The 18,549-nt window shown below is 54.5% G+C and overlaps 4 protein-coding genes and 1 pseudogene across 5 annotated transcripts, besides 1 other annotated feature; 1 reads left to right on the top strand and 4 right to left on the bottom strand.

Annotated features, from left to right (window-relative positions):
* Positions 1 to 2,460: 2,460 nt before the first annotated feature.
* NCS57_01054000 (uncharacterized protein) lies at positions 2,461 to 4,986 on the bottom strand (the record flags this gene model as incomplete). The annotated part of the gene is made up of 1 exon (XM_053060284.1): positions 2,461 to 4,986. One exon carries the CDS (start codon positions 4,984 to 4,986, stop codon positions 2,461 to 2,463), a length of 2,526 nt encoding a protein of 841 aa, XP_052910678.1.
* Positions 4,987 to 5,028: 42 nt separating this feature from the next.
* NCS57_01053900 (EKC/KEOPS complex subunit GON7) lies at positions 5,029 to 5,655 on the top strand (the record flags this gene model as incomplete). The annotated part of the gene is made up of 2 exons (XM_053060283.1): positions 5,029 to 5,044; positions 5,381 to 5,655. 2 exons carry the CDS (start codon positions 5,029 to 5,031, stop codon positions 5,653 to 5,655), a joined length of 291 nt encoding a protein of 96 aa, XP_052910677.1.
* A 210-nt stretch (positions 5,656 to 5,865) lies between these two features.
* Positions 5,866 to 9,266, bottom strand: NCS57_01053800 (CNH domain-containing protein; the record flags this gene model as incomplete). Its single annotated transcript, XM_053060282.1, has 4 exons — positions 5,866 to 6,463; positions 6,513 to 6,621; positions 6,674 to 9,100; positions 9,185 to 9,266. 4 exons carry the CDS (start codon positions 9,264 to 9,266, stop codon positions 5,866 to 5,868), a joined length of 3,216 nt encoding a protein of 1,071 aa, XP_052910676.1.
* Positions 9,267 to 9,765: 499 nt separating this feature from the next.
* NCS57_01053700 lies at positions 9,766 to 12,884 on the bottom strand (annotated as a pseudogene). Its single transcript has 5 exons — positions 12,433 to 12,884; positions 11,197 to 12,364; positions 10,791 to 11,141; positions 9,964 to 10,741; positions 9,766 to 9,911 (listed from the first exon to the last, which is right to left on the bottom strand).
* Positions 9,766 to 12,884: a sequence feature.
* Positions 12,885 to 14,077: 1,193 nt separating this feature from the next.
* Positions 14,078 to 18,456, bottom strand: NCS57_01053600 (uncharacterized protein; the record flags this gene model as incomplete). Its single annotated transcript, XM_053060281.1, has 3 exons — positions 14,078 to 17,121; positions 17,174 to 18,104; positions 18,160 to 18,456. The coding sequence occupies 3 exons, from the start codon at positions 18,454 to 18,456 to the stop codon at positions 14,078 to 14,080; spliced, it is 4,272 nt and encodes a 1,423-aa protein (XP_052910675.1).
* Positions 18,457 to 18,549: the final 93 nt, after the last annotated feature.

The raw sequence follows: 18,549 nt of genomic DNA, 5'->3' as shown, positions 1-18,549 counted from the left end.
CCAACAGCGAGGGAACCAAGAGTGAGAGACGTCCGGGGGGGAGTCTGACGTGACGGGGGGTCGGGGCTGACCTCTTGTCGAGTTGGCTGTCTTGGTTGGGGGAGGAGGAGGAGGAAGAAGAAAAGAAGGAGGAGGAAGAGTGAGGAGCTGCGAGAGCGAGACAGACAGGATGTGGAAGAGAAGGGCGCCGGTATCGTTGCGCGGTTGGTGCCTTTTTGGTCAAGAGTGGACGGACCAAGGATAGAGGTCGGAAGAGGGACGAGTCAAGGAGGACGTCGCCAGGCAAGGCAAGGCAAGGCACGGCCAAGATACTGTCTAGCTCCCGAAGGCTATCTCACCCGTTCCGCAGTAATAGTTGCTTGCTGCGATCGGATCGGCCTGTCACAGCAAAGAGACGCAGTTGACAACAACAACGGGCTGCTGCGCAGTTCGACAGAGATCGACCGGTTCTTACAGACCGGGGGGTGGCAAAGTGATGGCCCTCTTTGTCTGTCACAATCGTCTGGATCGATGCGCGCGGGCTTTCGGGGGGGAGCCCTCACAGACCTTGAGGCGTGGGTGGGATGGAGTGGGTGAATGAATGAGTAGTTGAGCGAGTGAGTGGGCTCAAGTGGCAGCACGGCGAGTCCTGATACGTGAAGGCAGACAAAGAGGTGGGAATTTTTCGGCCAACACGGACCAGGGACCCGAGACTGAAGGTGGGCACATGCAGTTAAGCCGTAAGAAGCCCCATGTCGCATCCGGCCATGGACACAAACAGTGCTTCAGTGTCTGTGGGAAGATGTGTGAGATGGTGATCCTGTAATTTCATTCCTATCAAGTCGGTGGCTGGGAAGTGTCCCTTTACCCATCAATGCGAGGCCATAACCCGTTACAGTCATATACGCTCCCAAAGTGAGATCCCTGACGACACGCGACGATTCCCAGAACCGGGGTCCGCGTTTCCCAATCCTTGGAATCGCATTCCACAAGCGCGTCTTTGAACCTGAGGTTATCCAGGCCAAATTTCCTTCGCTGCAAGTTGCCGACGGGAGAGCAGTAGACAAAGGGGAGAGAGTCAATTAGCCGCGGAAAGTCAAACTCTAGGCCAAACTCTCCTGTCGGAGTCCTACCCGTGAAAGAATAATTGTCAAAAACTCTCCGGTCGTCACGTGGCCGCAATTAACTGCCTCCTTTGTTTGCCAGAAGACCTTAGGTAATTGCCCCGTAGATAAGGTCAGCGACAAATTTGTTCCATGCATCTATCGCGGCCCCGGCATTAAAGACCTGCTTGGCTTCCGCCGCTAGAGCATTTAGGGCTAGATCACCGGTCACGTGCGGAGACACAGTGCCGAGAAACGAAAATTTTCGCCGCACTGTTAGGCAATATCTTCGTTCGTCGCGAACCTCGAATTCATTCTTTCCAACAACAATCCTTTCACTTTCGACAAAGCCGCCTTCTCTCTGACCATCCGTGAGCACCACACGCAAAATCGCACAGCAACGGTTTCCCCGGAGCAGCTGTTTTGATTTGGACAGCTTCGTTGACGAGCGATCTTTCTGCGTGTTTTGGTTGCAATATCGGTGGTCAATCTGAGGGATGGCTTGATTTTTTTCATGCAGCCTTGATGGTAAGACCACACTTCCCCCTTTCTCCTGCGTCGCCGCCCTCCTTTTCCCCCTCCATCTGAATGATGACACTTGTAAACAAGTCTTCTTTTCCCAACCGAATCGACCATGAAGAAATTCAGTTCTGTTCGGGCCCTAGGCCTGTTACTTGCCAGTATCTTTGTCTGACTACACACCACACTTTTCTCATGATGGCAGAAACGTGCTTTTGCAGCTTTGCTAACAAGACTGCGCAGATTTTTCACTTGCTACCAACATCAACCTTTCGCGACTAACCACGACAGCTCACTGAGCTTCCTCTCAACGGACAATGTAAGTTCTTTACTCTTTCTTTGCAACAGCACAAACAACACGACAATTTGCATGATGAAATTTCCATACACATTCGCAGTTTCCACTTGAGTCCCGATCGAGCCTTTTTTGGGACAAATGAAGGTTTATTCTTCCTTGGATGTCTGATCAAAGTCGATGTTTTTTGCTGTTGCTCTTGACAACCTTTCCAGAGTCGAAGCTAACAAAACAAAAGAATAGGTCCACTTCGAGTTGCACTGTCTGTAGTATACAATGAAATTTTATGTCAATCTTAAACTTGCCTCCACTCGTGAAAACTGATGTGACTGGTTCCCTGGACGTTAAATCCTTGTTTCTCACTGGATGCTTGACGGTCCGCTTCATGTCCCGTTGATGATCTCGATGAAGGTAGCCCAATGATTTCTAGATATGGATTGGTGTATGTGTATCATCTCGGTCTTGTTCATTTCAACATGTCGTATCCCAACGCCTTAGCAACTATATCCATATCCACCTTTGACGGGCACGCTTCAACTGCTCTTCAGAGGCCGTCGTCACTTTCTAAGCAACGCGTACCTCATCTCTCAAGTCCTCCCTCCTAACCCTGCCACCAACAATTCCTCTTCTGTTCCTTCCCGTCCGTCCCCTTCCAAGCCAGTTCAACTTGAGCATCTTGCACAACTCTACGACCTTTTCGTTCCCGTCATCGTCCGCATCCCCGGCAGACACCCCGGACAGTACGCTCATGCACTGCAGCATCCGGCCGACCATGTCGGTCACGTGCTTAGAGTCCTCAACATTCTGCTCCCGCTCGCGCAGGCTGCCCAGCGACGGAGGGGGAGGCATCCCGCCCGAGGGTGTAAATGGCCGGAGGACGCCATCGCTGGCGTGGCTACCGAAGCTGACGTTGCTGATGGCGCGGCTGCGCCCCCCTGCCGAGCCCTCACCAAGGAGCGTCGTGCTGGTGGAATTGTACGAGGCGACTGAGGGGTCGAGGGACATGGCGGTGCCGGGGCGGGCCATGGAGTTGAGGGACTCGGAGGGAGACGTGGAGAGAGCGGCCTCGGGAGGGGGTGACGACAGGGCCATGTTGGCCAGGGACGAGGGGAGAAACTCTAGAGAGAGCCGAGAGAAGATGGTCTTGAGCGTCTCATAGCGTGGTAGAATGACGATATCTCTGTAAGCGATGAGGACCAGCCTCCTCACGTCGAGAACCGCCGAGGCCGGAGCCACGCGGGCAGGCTTGTCCGACGAGGCCGATGACGCCAGGGCACCGCCCCAGAAGTCTCGGGCCTGCTCTCCGGTCATGAGAGTACCGCACCCCGAGACTTCAAGGTCTAGCGGGAGGAATACGGCCTGCATGTACGGCAGGATGGACGTAAAGGTAAACATCCAGAGCTCCACCAGTGTCGGGATGAAACGATCCTCGGGCGTATTCCGTAGTGTCCGGTCAAGGGACGAAAACCCCGTGGCTAGCAGATCACGCAGGTCCTCCAGCATGGTATTGGGTGAGCGTCTATGCATACACCACTGGATATGCACCTGCACCACCCTGTTGAAGTCCTCCACGGGAAGACGTAGGTCCTCGCCCTCAAAGATGACCAGCAGCTTGGCCTTGAGGTACGGCCACGCGTCGTCGGCGGACATGTGGTGGTGAAGCCCGAGCTTGCCGGGATCCACGGGGTCGTAGATGCTCGACTGCGACGGCAGACTGCTCGGCCCAGGCCATTCGCTCTGTAGGTTGAAGCTCGACTCGCTCTCCAGGCGGCTGTCGGATCGCTCGGCGAGCTTCTTGTCCTTTTTGGTCTTGACGAACCCGGAAGAGTTGGGTCCGGGGCTCGGGGGGATGTTGAAGTTGTAAAGGGGATTGGGCGCATTTGGATCCGTGGGTAGAGAGTTGCTGGCTGCCGAGGAGAGCGGTAGATGATACTCATCCTTGAGCTTGTGTTTCTGCCGGGAGAGGAAGTGGTGCTTCTTCTCCTTCTCCTTTCCCTTCTCTTCAGTAGGAGTCTCAATTGGCCGAATAGTAGCTGAAGACGAATTGTTGAGGTTGTAGATAGACTGATTGCTTGGGTCGACCAGACTGCTCGTACTAAAGTTCCCACGCTGTAGAGCAGACAGAGCAGAACCAATCTTTCCAGGACTGGGCAGCGGCTTGTCCTTCGTCTCGCCCTTGGTGCTAATCTTTCCAGGGCGCGAAAACAGCTTGACCTTTGACTTCTCCGTCTTGAGTGGCTTCTCGGACGCAGGCGGCGGAGGTGGAGGCTGCGAGTACGGCTGAGGCGACACCGAGTGCGGCCCTCGCGGGGAGCTATGCCCCGACCGCGGGAACACGACGTTGGCCGCGGCCGTAGCAGCGGCAGACGAGTGAGCGCCTCCGACGTGTCCCCCGTGGTTCCCAAAGCCGCTGTCTCGTGGGGCGCTGGCCTCGGTCAGGCTCAGCATCGGTGGGCTCGTCGGGCCTTTACCCCCGCTGCCCCTTCGGACCCCGTCGTTCGGGTCGCCGGGAAAGGGGACCGTCTGCGAGCGCTGCCGCGAGTGGTTCTGATGCGACATGACTGCGGCCTGCGCCGCTATCTGGCTCGCCGACATGCCAGCGTTGGACGCAGAGGCAGCCGCAGCTGCAGCGGCCGCCGCGGAGGCCGAGAGAGAGGATGGACCACCGTGGTGTGTCATGCCGATATGCGACGACAGATTCGACGTGCTCATGGACGGTAGCGTTGGCTCAAAGGAGCCCTGCGTAGCCGAGTGCTTTCGCGAGTGTCCCTTGACCAGCGTCGCCGGAGACCCCTGGGTAACGGCCCGCGTCCCCGCCGGTCGGGAAAAGTTGTGATGTCCGAGGCTCGCGCTGCTCGAGCTCGCAGCGAACTGCTGGTATATGGGGGTCGCTGGGGAGGCGGGCTGTCCCTGAGGCTGCCTGGACTTGGGTATCGTGATGGAAGGGCGAGGGGTGGCCTCCTCGTCGTCCGAGGCGTCGACGCGGCGCAGGCCAGCAGCAGGTCGTGAGGATGTCGAGGGCTGGGCGGAAGAGTTGGATAGGGGGGAGAAGCTTCCTGGCCCGCGGGGCTGAGAGCGTGAGGGTTGCATTGTTGTTTATGCGACGACGGGGTCCGTTGTTACATCTTCATCATGGGCAGACAGGGCTGTAGGTGGATTCGGCCGTTTCGAAGGGGGGCCTGCGAGAGATATGGACTTTGTAGACGATCTGTGAGGCTGTAGATGTTTGTGCGACGCTGATGGTCGATGTTTATCGATTGCAAGGGAGAAAAGGGAGAGAGCTGAGGTTGAAGTGTCGTTAACGGTGAGAGCTGAGCCCCATGTTTGGTCCGTATCTTACCTTATCCTGGGGTGCATGGATGTCAAAATGTGGCGTCCCTCGATAAACCCCGCGCCAACAGCTCCAAAATCTCCAACACCACTTTAACATCCATCACTAGAAATTGACCACTCAAGTTTGGATTACGCCTTATCAATTAAGCAGCCAACATGTCGCAGCCAGCTCTCACCGCAGACTACTCCTCCCCTCTCAGCGAGCCCTTCACCGTCTCCCACACCCTCCCCGCCATCTCCTCCTCCCCCTCCACCTCCGACAAGACGTCCTACCTCGAAGCCCTCCGCGCCTCGATCGCAGACACCCAGGCCACGATAAACAAGGAGCTCACAGCTCGAATGGAGCAAGACAAGGCACGAGACGCCGCCGCCGAGGCGAAAGAGGAGGAGAATTACGGCGAGGAGGTGCAAGAGGAGGAGGACTGAGACTTAAAGACCAAGACACACACGCCAATGTCAACGACAACATGTGTTTATTTACGAGGGGTATTGCAAAGAAATATCATACTGGCTGCCACCGATCCAACCCATGCAAATGCTCATCAACACCACTCGACCGTGGAGTCGAGCTGCACATCTCCTAAACGACCCAAGTCGAAAACAAAGAAAAAACTCCCAGACACAAAAAACGACTTTCTAGAATCCCCTTCCCCAGCTTGGCGCCCGCGATCTATCGACCTTGTTCCCCGTTGCCTGGTTCAGGCATCCATAGTGTACCACGGTGTTGTCCGGCAATACCGCCACCACGCTTCCGCCGATGCGCATGCCGCCCCCGAGCTTCTTGTGGCAGACGAAGCAGTGCCGCTCATCTGTTATTGATACGTGCCTGTTGCGTCCGCCCTGGCCGCCCTGAACGTCGTCACCCAGGTGCAGTCGCGCTGCGATGGAGATTCCCTCAGCTTGGCGCAGTCCCGCCACGATCCTTGCTTCGTTCACGAGGCTGTTGGCTGAACGGATGCGGCCTCGAAAGTAGGATTCAAGTGATCGTACAGGGAGGTCGTCAGGGATGAGTCCCAGTGTTGACTTTGCTGGGAGACGAGATCCATGCTTGGAAAGGAGGTCCAGTGCTGGTTCAAGGTTGGGCTTGTTTGGCGGCGATGGCTGCAGGTAGAGTGACAACAACGTGTGGTAAATGGATGGTGTTGTGTTTTCTGGATCCTCTCCTGCGTCATCCCTTGCATTCGGCTGGGACGATGGAGTAGTATCCTGAGTCAAGTTGACTCGATTACAGTAGCTATAAATGTTAGCTGGTGAAAGAATACAAGGCATCTTGTAAGACGTACTCTTCGGCTTTCTGGTAATCCTTCATCTTGAAAACATAAATCTCAAGGGCCTGCTTGTGCTGGCCCATGTTGCTCAGCACTACAGCCTGCGCCTCGTAGAATGCTGGGTCTGTCGTTGTCAGTACAGCCACCACTCAAGCAGTAATAGGGGTATATCTCACCATCTCTTGGAATCAGCCCAAAAGCTTTGCTTAGGCTGTAAACCTGCTTCGATTCCCTCAAAAAGGTAATGAACCGGTCGAGCAAAGCATCCCATTCGTCACCCCTCTGCATCTGCTTCAAGTTCTTGACATAAAGCTCTACCAGGCGGTTGTGAAGGTCTGGCGTCATATCCTCCAACTCATTGATGATGTGCTCCAGATATCGACCCTCCAGTTGCATGTCCACGTCATGTAGGAACGCCACGACCTTCTCCCGTGGTAGTGTCTCTGCATTCTCTGTGTCGCCGATGAAGATCTCTAACGCCTCATCAGGACTGGCCTTGAGCGTCCACTCAGCATGTTCCAAAATCAGGTCGATTTCAGACGGGGGTAGGTTCTTGAGATACTGAATGGTACGCTCTGGTCCATGAAGAGTTGGTGCGGCCTCATCTGGCTCTTCAGCAGAGCCGAATCTGCGCAGCAACTCCAATGCCTCCTTATGTAGCTTTTTGCCGTAGAAGAAATCCACCAGCTCTGTATAGCGGTTGTGTTCCAAAAGTTTCTCGTTGACCACGTTAGGATCGCAGAAGTTGGGAATTCGGAACAGTGAGCCTGCCAGAGTTGGTCGAGAGAACATATAGGCACGGAACAGAGTCGTGTCAACCAATCGAAAAGTATTCCGTAACTCCTCTTCCATCTTCTTTTCGGACTCATCGAGTCCCATCCTCAGGAACTTCTCTGCCACATCTTCTGACGAGCCATTTCGTTCGCTTCGGGGCTTCAGGTTTCCAGTAATGGGGTCAATGACTCTCTGAAGTCGAGCACGAGTCCCTGCAAGGTAGCTGTTCAGTTCCAGAACAGCATTCATCAAATCCTTGTCCTTCAGCGGCTTATCCTCATTTGACTCCGTCTCTTTGACGCTCGCGGTGTCATCGGCATCAGGCGTTTCCCTCTTTGAGATAATGGACGCCGTGTCGGATTGAGGTTTCCTGTAGCTGCCGGTAAGATAACGAGCGAAGCCACCTTTGGCTACAGGGGACGGTGATTCGTGAGGTGGCTCAGCAGACTCTGGAGTGCTTGGCCGTGTCCCATTGGTCTTCTTCGGAGATCCAGGGGCTTCTTCCTCCCTTTCTTCCTCCTCACGGCCTGCCCATGCCGATAGTTCTCCTGCAATTTGAGGAGGGTACATCTTGAGCACTCGCTCAGGGGGCGCGTGCACGGTGTCCTCATTGAAGAGATCCATAGACTGCCGATATCTCTTCTTCTTGAACAGCATCTCGGCCTTGAGCATCTTGACTTCCCGAAGCGTCTGGGTCTTGTCCTTCAATAGAGCATCCTCAAGCATCTCGAGAATGCTAATAGCCTCATCAAACTTGCCACCATCCACCAGCTCCTGGATTTGGGAATCATAGTCTGTCGCGTCCATCTTCCACACGCACCGCTCGCTCGAGATGTGAAAGCCCTTGCCGGCATGGGCCAAGCTCACTGTAGGCGGAGGGAAGTGAAGCTGTGCCGCTCCTGGAAGAGCCAAATTTTGCATAAGTGAAAGAGTAGACGGGTTCCGGACTTCGAGTGAGCCCTTTGACGGAGCTTGTAATGCGAGGATATAGGGGTACGAGTACCCTATCGACTCAGGAGCTGACTGCCAAGGAATCTGTCTTCTCTCCAAAGGCTTCCCGTCATCATCAATGAACAATGTGTTGATGTCCTTGGCCAGCAGCATCTCCCCTTCTGCCAGCTTGGCCGCCAACGGCTTGGGCATGTATCCTCCCAAGCCCATATATCCCATTCCAGCAGTACTCATGGCACCGAAGCGGCTCGTCTGTCCAGCTGCAGGGCCTGCCCCGGGGCTCACAATCTCCTCCACTTCGCGAGTCACGACATTGACCATGACATATCCACCGTTCATGCCGCACACCAGTTTCGTTGCGCTCGCCCATGTCACAGACCGGATCGATTCAGCCAAGATGACCTCCCCAACATCATCCGACAGCTCGCTCTCGTGCCAGCTCCATAGCAATAGCTTTCTCTTGACCGCAACCGCCAATCTGCTGATAATCTCGGGAATGCCCGTGTCCGGATCCTTGACGATATTCGATGTCACCGCAAAACACGACGCGTTCTTGGTCCGGCTCAGCGTCTCGACAAGCTCGTAAGTCTGCAGATCGTACAACGAAACGTGATAGTTTGAGAGCGACACGATCGTGTTTGCCTCCTTGATTATGGCTAGCTGCTCAATGGAGCGCGTCGAGAAGCGTTCTACCTCACGCAGTAGATCGGTGGGCTTCACGGGCACCGCGGGCACCTTCAGAGGGGCAACGTCACCGTTCGTGGGAGAAGCCGGGGCAGCATTTTTATCGGCGGAACCGTTGGTAGGTTGGTCGGGGAGCTCGTTGAGGCGGTAGACACGGAGGGCGCCGCTGTTAAGGCCGACGAGAACACGGTCACCTAGGATCAGGTCAATCACAGCTCATGCAGCGACAGCCATTGTCTGCCAAGAGACAAGACTGGGAGCCCGGAACAGTCTCATACCGTACGCGAGGATCGTCTCGATCTTGGACCTGTCCCGCTGGCGCAGCTCGATGATGGGACGGGCTGTGAAGGCGGAGAGCATGGCGCCGGCCAGCTCGAAGCTGTGATGGCTATCCGGAGAGGAGGCGCATCAGATGAAGGACAAGTAGTAAAGGTGCAGAGTTCCCTAGAGCCGAACAAGGACACAGAGATGCTTGGTATCAGTTGTGTTGTCGCCTGGACAATCGCGAATTTGTTGGGTGCCGGAATCTGGGGCAGGGTCATGCCGCCCTCGGCGGGAACATCGACGTCAACGGATGGCCAGAGCTTCTTGCATTGCACAGTAGCACAGTGCAAGTTCGCACTCATACCAGGCAACTGTAAAATGACTTGAATTCCAACAAATAAATTCCTGCTCGTCTACATTTCAAAATGCAACTCGTCTATCGCGCACTTTGTCTATACTTGCTTGATAATATTGTAATTCTTCCAGGTGCCAGTAGAAACCATCATGGCCAGAGCCATAAAAAACCCCATCAACTCGAACCGGAACTTCATGTTCATTCTCTCATCCACAATCACCTCCAAATGTCTCTCTCTCCTTAATCAAGTCCAGCAACTTGCATAATTCCGTATCCCAGGGTCACGACTACAATGAGAGTCATGATACTGCTTGGCACACCACGGCTGATGAAATGCTTGACCTGCAGATACCGCTGGCCAAAGGGATCTTCCTTCATGATGGCAGCTACAACATGTTAGATCGAGTTCAACTTTCAAAACACACAAAGAAAACTTACTCATGTTGGGGAAACCACTCGTGGGCAAGCCCATGGCAGCACTGCACATGAGAACGCCTCCCATGACAAGCAGGTTGGGGTGTGGCTGGTCCATGGCGACACCAACGTCAAACACAAGCGGAAGGAAAATCAAGGCAGCCACCGTGTGACTGATGAAGGTGGCGATGACCAGGATCAGTCCCGAGAAGACAACCAGCACGCCGTACAGACTCATGCCCTCCACCTTCTGGGAAACCAGCTCAGCAAGCGTATGTAGGAGACCAGACGACCGGACAGCCTTGCCCAGAGACAGACCTCCCGCAGCGAGGATGATGATGGTCCAAGGGAAGTTGTTAAAGTCCTCCTTTGTCAGGATACCAATTCCGAAGAAGAGCACAATGGGGATGATGGCAATGACTCCCATATCTCCAAACTCGGCTTCAAGCTGGTGGCTGGCGCACCACAAAGCAATAGTAGCAACGGTGACAATGGTCACAAACCACTGGAGACCCGTAAACTTCTCCTTGACCGGTCGAATCGGGGCAATCGTCGTGCCCTTGCCGGGCTGGAACGATACAAGCAGAAGAAGCCAGATCAGGACGATCGAAACAGCGCCAACGGGGATGACGATGAAGAACCATTGAAGCCATGTAGGAGCAGGTTGCATGATACCCATAGCAACCACGTTCTGGGGCGACGCGATGGGAGAAAGCATGCCACCAATGTTGGAGGCGAGCGCAATGCCAATGATAACCGCCTTGGACATGTTGGAATCAGATGGCAGAGTTCGAAGCATAGGCTGGTCCACTGTCAGTCTTGTTGCTCATGGTATGCTCTCAGTAACTCACCTCAATGATTGAATAGCACAGGACTGGTGCAGCCACATTGCTGATCAGCATAGATGCAAAAGCAGCCACAAACATGTTGGCGATCAGGACCGTCCTAGGCTGAGTGCCAGCCTTGCTAAGAACCAACGTAGCCAATCGCTTGTCGATGGTGCACTTTGACAGAGCCGCAGCCAGAGTGAAGCCACCAAGAAGAAGCATAATAACGGGCGTCCACATGGCAGCAAAGATGGCTGATGTGGCTTGCTTGGAATCAAGACGCCTCTGAGGCTTGCCGGGCGTCTCATCGCGGACAACACGTAGGACGACAGAAAGGAAGGGAATCAGTAGTGAAGTAACAAAGAGAGGAATGGTCTATAAAGCTGTTAGCATACTGCCACTTGCGGCGAGACCGGTCATGCAAGCTTACCTCGGTGGCCCATAGCAAACTGACAAACACCAACATGGCAAGGCAGTTCTGCTGCTCAGCCTTCTCCATGATGGGGAGCAAAAGAAGAAGGAAGAAGATGGTCACACAGATGATGAGAGTCCACAAGGACGAGCTGGCCAGCCACGGCGGCACCGTGATCCTGCCAAAAGGCGTGGAGATCTGAGACTTGATGGGGGCCTTCGCTTCATCACCTTGCAATCTCCTAGTGATGTTGCCTCTCTCCTGGCCGAGAAGCGCCTGGCCCAGTCCTGCAGCTTCAGCTCTACGCTCAATGCCGATAAGATCTCTCCACACAGTGTTGCGCTCCCAAACAACGTGCTCTCTAAGGTGGGAGCGGAGGTCCTTGCGGGCCAGCTGCTCGTCTCCACCAGTGACGACCTCAGCGTACGCCTTCTCCATCTTGGCAATGTTATCCTCAATGACACGCTTAGTCTCATCCTTGAAGGGGTAGGCAGAGTCGACATAGGCCTGGAGGTACGATGTCTTGAGCTCCTTGTCGAGAATCTTGTCAAACTTCTTGAGGACCTTGCTGAAACCGGTGCGGTTGAGCTGGATATACGACTTGAGTTCACACAGCGACACGTAGAGGCTGATGATGCGCTTCTTGAGCATGATACCAGACGAGAACAGCCCAGAAGCGAACATGAGCGACTGATCACCGTAGTCGTCGGCCGTGGTGCTGTGCCTCCGCGCTCCAGCACGACCAAAGTCGCTTGAAGCATTGAGGTCATTGGAAGGTGGCTTTATGTGAGGAAGCGTCCTCCTGCGGGCTCCACTGCTTCTTCGCCTCGTCAAACCGGTCGTCTCGTCTTCGTCGCTACCGCTGTCCTCGTTGTCGGAGCTGCGGCTCTGGGGACTCCTGGATCGGAAGCCGTTCCGACCATCGCGGCGGCTCGACGAGGAGAGGCGTCGCATGTAGCGATTATCGGCAATGGCGGATTCGGCTTCGTCACCTACATCGCGTAGGAGCTGGGCGGCCTCCTCAAGAAGCTCGCCTTCCTTGGAGACGTAGAAGGAGCAGATCTTTTCGAGCTCGACGTCGAGGGCCCTGGAGAAGACCTCCTCTGGGTCCTCGTGGTTTATGAGAGGTCTCGACTCGGCATCACCAGCACGGGCTTGGTGGACAGACTTTTCGAGCTGGTAGATTCTGCGGGTGGCAATCGTGTTAGTCTGGAGATGACATGACGGCAAGCAACAAAGGGAGGGCTGACGTACAGCTTCTTGAGATTGCTGTAAGCAATGTAGTGGCTGCTCCAGTCGGGAACAGCATTGAATTGGATGCTGTGAGAGAACTTCATCTCGTCCTGCTCTTCAAGCCAGCGGCGCTTGTCGTCTCGTTTGGCCCGTCTCCGGGATTCGCGATCAGCGGCGTCGTGTCGAGCCTGGATGGGTGGGTAGTCGACGAGCTCAAACTGCTCTCCGTCGTAGTCGCGTGGCAGCACGGGGGCTGTCTCGTCGTCGTGGTCTAGCAGGGAGACGGCTCTCCCTCCTCGTGTCGGTCGGTTGTCGTTGTCGTTGTCGTTGAAGCCGGGTCGCGGGCTCTGAAGGGCGGAAAGGACAGCGCCGGGTACGGAGGAGGGATTGTCGGGGGAGGATGGGGGAGGAATGGTTGCGACTCCAGGGGCAGAACAAGGGAGAAGAGAAGAGGAAGAAGGGTTGAAGGTTAGGGCTTTTTCAACGGATCAAGAACAAGAGGCGGAGGTTGTGTGCCTGTGACGAGCGGCATGTGGTCCAGTTCGGTGCAATTGTGCGTCCAGTCCAGCCCAGTGTCCTGTCTGTCCAACAAGCAGGCGCGGCGCCAAAACCCAAGCCCGCCAAACCTAGGATGATATCCACCTTCTACCGTTGGAGATGGAGATGGGGGCAACCTTGACTTGAGGTGGGCGATGGTAGCCTGTACTGTACCCAGAAAAAAAAGTGTGTAGAGCACTAACACCCACCCTTGGGTCCGTAGCGTCGCAACCCGTTGGCAGATGTTAGATTGTGACCTGATCCTTCTGCTGCACCGTGATGATCTTGCAACAACGGTATCAAGTCAAGTTTTGCAGGCAAAAAGAAGTGAGGCTTGGCTGCAGCGCAGGCAAAGCAGTGACGACACGTCTCGTGAAGGATTGAAAGCGCCAGAACAGAACAAACTGGAAGAGTGACAGATAGACAGCAAGGGGTACGCAGTACTTGCTGGAAAGGTACTTGCGCTTGGCTCGTAATAGGCTGGGCCTGATTCGCACCCATGTACACTGACGTCGATGCTTGTTCTGGACACCGAGTCTTGCATGGCGTACCCACAGCGAGACCCTGGAATGCGACTCACCCTGTGCGAATGCTTCAGGTGTCCGTGTCTATTCAAAGTGCATGACTTGTTCCTGAGGTTGTTTATTGCTTCTTCGTATTGATATCGGTTCAGGGGACGGCCAGCAGCAAGAGCTAAAAAGGCGGTAACAACCTGTAGGGTGTCCGAGATTTATCATATGATAGCCCCCGTGGGCAAATCCCCTGAATTGACAGGACAGCTTCGCCATGCTGTGCAGCCTCTACGGCTCACGGCTGAGACACTGAGACATGCTTCCCAAAGAGGACCAAGGTCAGGTGCCGAGTTGGAGGCGTGGGGGCGGCCAGGATCGATCCATGGGAATAGCACGGTACCTTCTGTACAGTACCACCGACTCCAAAGCTTACTCCAACATGAACATGCCACAAACACCAGACATGAATGAAACTATCAACACATCAGGCTTGTCTCGTATAGTTGTTATTTCTCTTATACAATGTCCAATCTCGACTAGGTAGGTAAATTACATATGCTGGTATCTCAAATTGTCTCCTCGACACATCAACTCTATGAAACTAAAGTGCAAATCCTCTAACTGCCCAGCATCTGCTGCAGAGCATTCGTGCGATACGTCTCGCTCCTCTCCACAAGCTCCTCGTGCCGTCCCTTCTCAACGACCTTGCCAGCCTCCACCATGAAGATGACATCTGCCTTGCGTACCGTATGCAATCTGTGAGTGATGGCGATGACCGTGATACCACGTGCCACACGCTCCAACCCTTCCTGCAGAGCACGCTCGCTCTCGGCGTCTAGCGCACTTGTGCTCTCATCGAGGAGGAGCAGCTTTGGCTTACGCACGAGAGCACGCGCGATTGCTAGGCGCTGACGCTGTCCTCCCGAGAGCCGTGAGCCGTTTGGTCCGCACTCGGTTTCGTAGCCATCAGGCAGCTCCATGATCATGTCGTGAATGTTGGCCAGCTTACATGCTTCATGGATCTCCTCGTCTGTTGGGCGGTGGTCTGGCGTAGCACCCAGTGCCACGTTGAATCGGATTGTTCCATCAAAGAGAGCGCAGTCCTGGGGCACCACAGCAATGTCGTGGCGAAACTCGGTGCCTTCGCGGGCGCAGATATCGTCCCCGTTGATCTCAACAGTTCCGCTCGAGGGTCGATACATGCGCTGTACCAGGGACATGATGGTTGACTTGCCAGCACCCGAAGGGCCAACAAGACCAACAAACTGTCCTGCTTGGATAGTGAACGACATTCCTGTGAGAATTTGGATATGAGGTCGAGCAGGGTACGCAAACTTGACGTCCTTGAAGACGATAGTAGCGCCCATGGTGCTACCGCTCTTGACAGGAGCCTCTGCCCGTGCTTCGATATCCTTCTCCGTCTCTTCAACGGCCAGGGTCAGCTTGCGCTTCTTAGCCTGATCCTTTGAAGACCCAATATCGATCAAACTCAGGATCCGCGATGCCGCAGCTCTGGCTCGAGACACCTCAGGGGCAAGACTGAACATTTGACCCCAGAGCTGTGCGCTGACCAGCATACAGATGAGAATGATGAAGAACTCTCGCTGCGTGGCCTCACCCTTGGTGATTCGGTTCGATCCCCACCAGTATGCAAAGGCGTAGATCAGGTTACCAGTGCTGTTTGCGATGGCAAGCCACAAGTTGGCATACATAGAAGCAAAGGTCATCTCCTTCCGGGGCCCCTTGAGCGCACGTCGGTATGATTCCATGATCTCGTGCTCGATAGAGAGCGACGAGATGGTCTTGAAGGAGTTGACAGCCTCCACCGAGATGCCCACAGCACTAGAGAAGGCGCCGGCATGGCGACGCTCGAACTGGGAGAGCGATCGAAGTTGCATGATACCAGAGCCGAGAAGGAGAGGAACGACAACCAGGCACACAATAGCAATCTTCCAAGCAACGATGTGCGAGAGAATGATTGCGACGAGGAAGTTGACCACGATGGAAAAGATGGTACCGATGATAGAGCCACTGAAGCCACCCACGGCAGCAGCATCAGTCGTGATGACCGACATGAGGGCAGTTGGGGTACGTCCCTCGGACTGGTGCCAGTCAAGATCTTGCTCATACAGAGACCGGAAGCAGAGAACCCGGATCTTGTACAGCAACTTCTCGGCAACCATGCCGAAGCCAGTCCAGCTCGTAGTGTTGGCCAACAGCTCCACGCAGGCGACCAGGAACCACATGCCTCCAAAGAACTTGCCGGCCCACAAGATGTCATCGGCAGTGTTGCAGGGGCTGACGTTGTCGATGGTGTAGCCAAAGATGAGACCAGCAGACGAAAAGGTCAGTCCGACGATACTGGCAGCCAGGAGGCAGATCAAGATATGGAGGATGTATGGTCGTGCCATACCACTGATACTCTTAATGACGACCCAGGCTGACTTGTTAGAATCCAAGGCGGCATCTCCGTCAGGGTCAGCCTCCTTGTCTTTGTCCTTGACCGTTTCCTGTTCCTTGACTTCCTCTTTCTTTGTCTCGACAACCTCCTCCTTCTCCACATCCTTGACCTTGATGTCGCCAATGGTCTCCTTTTCCGAGTAGATGCCATCACTAGACTCTCGAACAGTGCTAGTGATGGAACCTGCATCCTCCGAGTCGACAGTCTGCAGACGAACCATGCTAGCATATGAGCCATTCAGTGCCATGAGCTCCAGGTGATTTCCTTGCTCGATGATATCGCCATTGTTCATGACGATGATGTTGTCGGCGTTCTTGATGGTTGACAGGCGGTGGGCGATGGCAATGACGGTTCTGTTCTTGGCGATAGATTCGATGGCTGTCTGGATTCGACGCTCACTAGCAGAGTCCAAAGAAGCAGTGGCCTCATCGAGAATGAGAATCTTGGGGTCGCGAATCAAAGCGCGGGCAAGGGCAAGTCGCTGTCGCTGACCACCGCTCACGAGCTTTCCACCAGTGCCGACTTGTGTTCCGTATCCATTCTCAAGCTTCTCAACAAAGCCAGCTGCATCTGCTAGCTTAGTAGCCTCCTGTACTCGGTCAACGAGATCGATCATATCCTGGCCGAAGCCCTGGGCAGCAGTCTTGAGGTCCTCGCCGTTCCGCAGCTTAACAGCCAACTCAGCAAGACCAGTACCCAGGATAGTAGCCCTAAACCGCTCATGGTCAGGCTGAGGAGAGTTCATGATACCAAGGGCGATGTTCTCGATGATCGAACGGTCCAGAAGAGAGGGTTCTTGCTGAACCAGGCTCATGTGGCTTCTCAAGCTCTTGACATTGATATCCTTGATATCGCGCCCATCCAGGTAGACTGTTCCCTCTGTGGGGTCGTAGATGCGAGAAGTGAGACCAGCGACAGTCGACTTGCCGCTTCCAGACAATCCAACAAGTGCTGTATGCCTCCCGGCAGGGCATTCAAACGAAACGCTCTTCAGAACCTTGTGGTGAGGTCGAGAAATGTAGGCGAACGAGACATCTTTGAATGTCACAGTTCCTTCGATCAAAGCAAGCTTCTCGCCATTCTCGGAACCAGCATCAATTGCTGCCGGAGTGTCCATGTCCTGTCGCAGCTTTTCGAAAGCTCCAACTGCGCCAGCGATAATGGGTAGCAGGGGTGCGATACCTCCAAGAATGACACAAGCTAAGAGACATGTCAGTAAACTGGGCTCACAACGGGTAGAGAGAACACGTACCATCAACTAAGAGCAGAATAACGGTATAGATATCACCAACCGAGATGTCGCTCTTCCCCTCGACTGTTCTAGCAACCTGCTTACTACCCTGCCAGAAAGAGAGAGCATTGGCGGAGTAGGCAATGAAGTAGAGCATTCCAGCCTGAACAGCGGCAACAAAGGCCTTGTTAGTGCCTTGCTTACGAGCACCCTTCATCCTCTCAGCAAAGATTGCTTCAAGACGAGGACCGGCGCCAAACGCCTGGACAACAGGAATATTGGACAGAACCTCGGAGGCGATCGAGGAAGCCGATGCGATTCTCTCAGACATGGCGCTCGTGAACTTGGCTGTAAAGAAGCTACCGACGCCTCCAAGTAGCAAAAAGGCCGGTACCAGTGAAACAAGCATGCCAGCCAATGTAGAATTCTTGATGAAGGCAACAACGTAGGAGGAAATGAAGAAGGATATGCACGCCATGCAGATGCCAACCTTTTCAGAGGTGCCCGACTGAATGGCTTGAATGTCGGAGTTGAGGCGGGATGAAATCTCGCCGGCTTGTCTCTCGTCGAAGAAGGTAGCATCCTGCAAGAGAATGCTCATGAAATAGCGATCGCGAAGACGAGCCTCAAGGCGACGACTGAAGAGGGACCAGCTGACAATGTAGATGTAGATGAGGGCGAAGCTCACGATGCCGATGTAGGTGATCTGCAGGACCTTCTTGTTTATGCTATCCTGAAGCTCGTCTGGCGTCTGCTGTCCCACAATGTCACTGCTACTGCAAGAAGCTTTGTTGAGGTCGTTGACGACCTGACCGAAGATGATACCCATTAGAGGGAAGGGCGCACCGGCGGCGATGGCGGCAATGCTGCCAACAATGAGGAGAATTACATCGATCCATGACGGCTTGGCGTAGAAGAGAAGCTGAAAGTAGGTAAAGAATGACTGGAAGGCCTACGAGAAGATGTCTTAGCAGATGGCCAGGTGCTTTCCCCATATTCAAACTGACCTTGCGCTTTTCCACTGGAGGGGTCTGAGAGGTCGCCGACACAGATGATGATCTTGTAGACGGCCGTGGCGAGTGAGTAGGTTGGTGCTCGATGGCGGCAGTGTTAACTACCTCGGTTGCGTTCTCGGTAGGGGCCGGCGCGTCCTTCGTAGTCACGTCTTTGGCTGGCGCATCATCCACGGTAACATTCTCGACATTGTCCTTAGGACCATCTACAGGCGCGACGGCGGGAGTCTCGTTGGAGGGTTCGTTCTTGTCGGCAGCATTGCTCTGCTGCTCGGGTGAAGCTGAAGCCATCTTGGCCAGGCGTTGCTTGTGATCGTAAGATGAAGCTCCGAGGCTCAGATAGACAACTCCCAAACCATGATCCCTTTCGAACAGTAAAAGAGG

The sequence above is a fragment of the Fusarium keratoplasticum genome, chromosome 8 (genome assembly GCF_025433545.1).
Source record: "Fusarium keratoplasticum isolate Fu6.1 chromosome 8, whole genome shotgun sequence".
NCBI lineage: Eukaryota > Fungi > Ascomycota > Sordariomycetes > Hypocreales > Nectriaceae > Fusarium > Fusarium keratoplasticum.
Note: the sequence above shows the minus strand (reverse complement) of the source record. Positions and strands in the feature narration are given on the sequence as shown.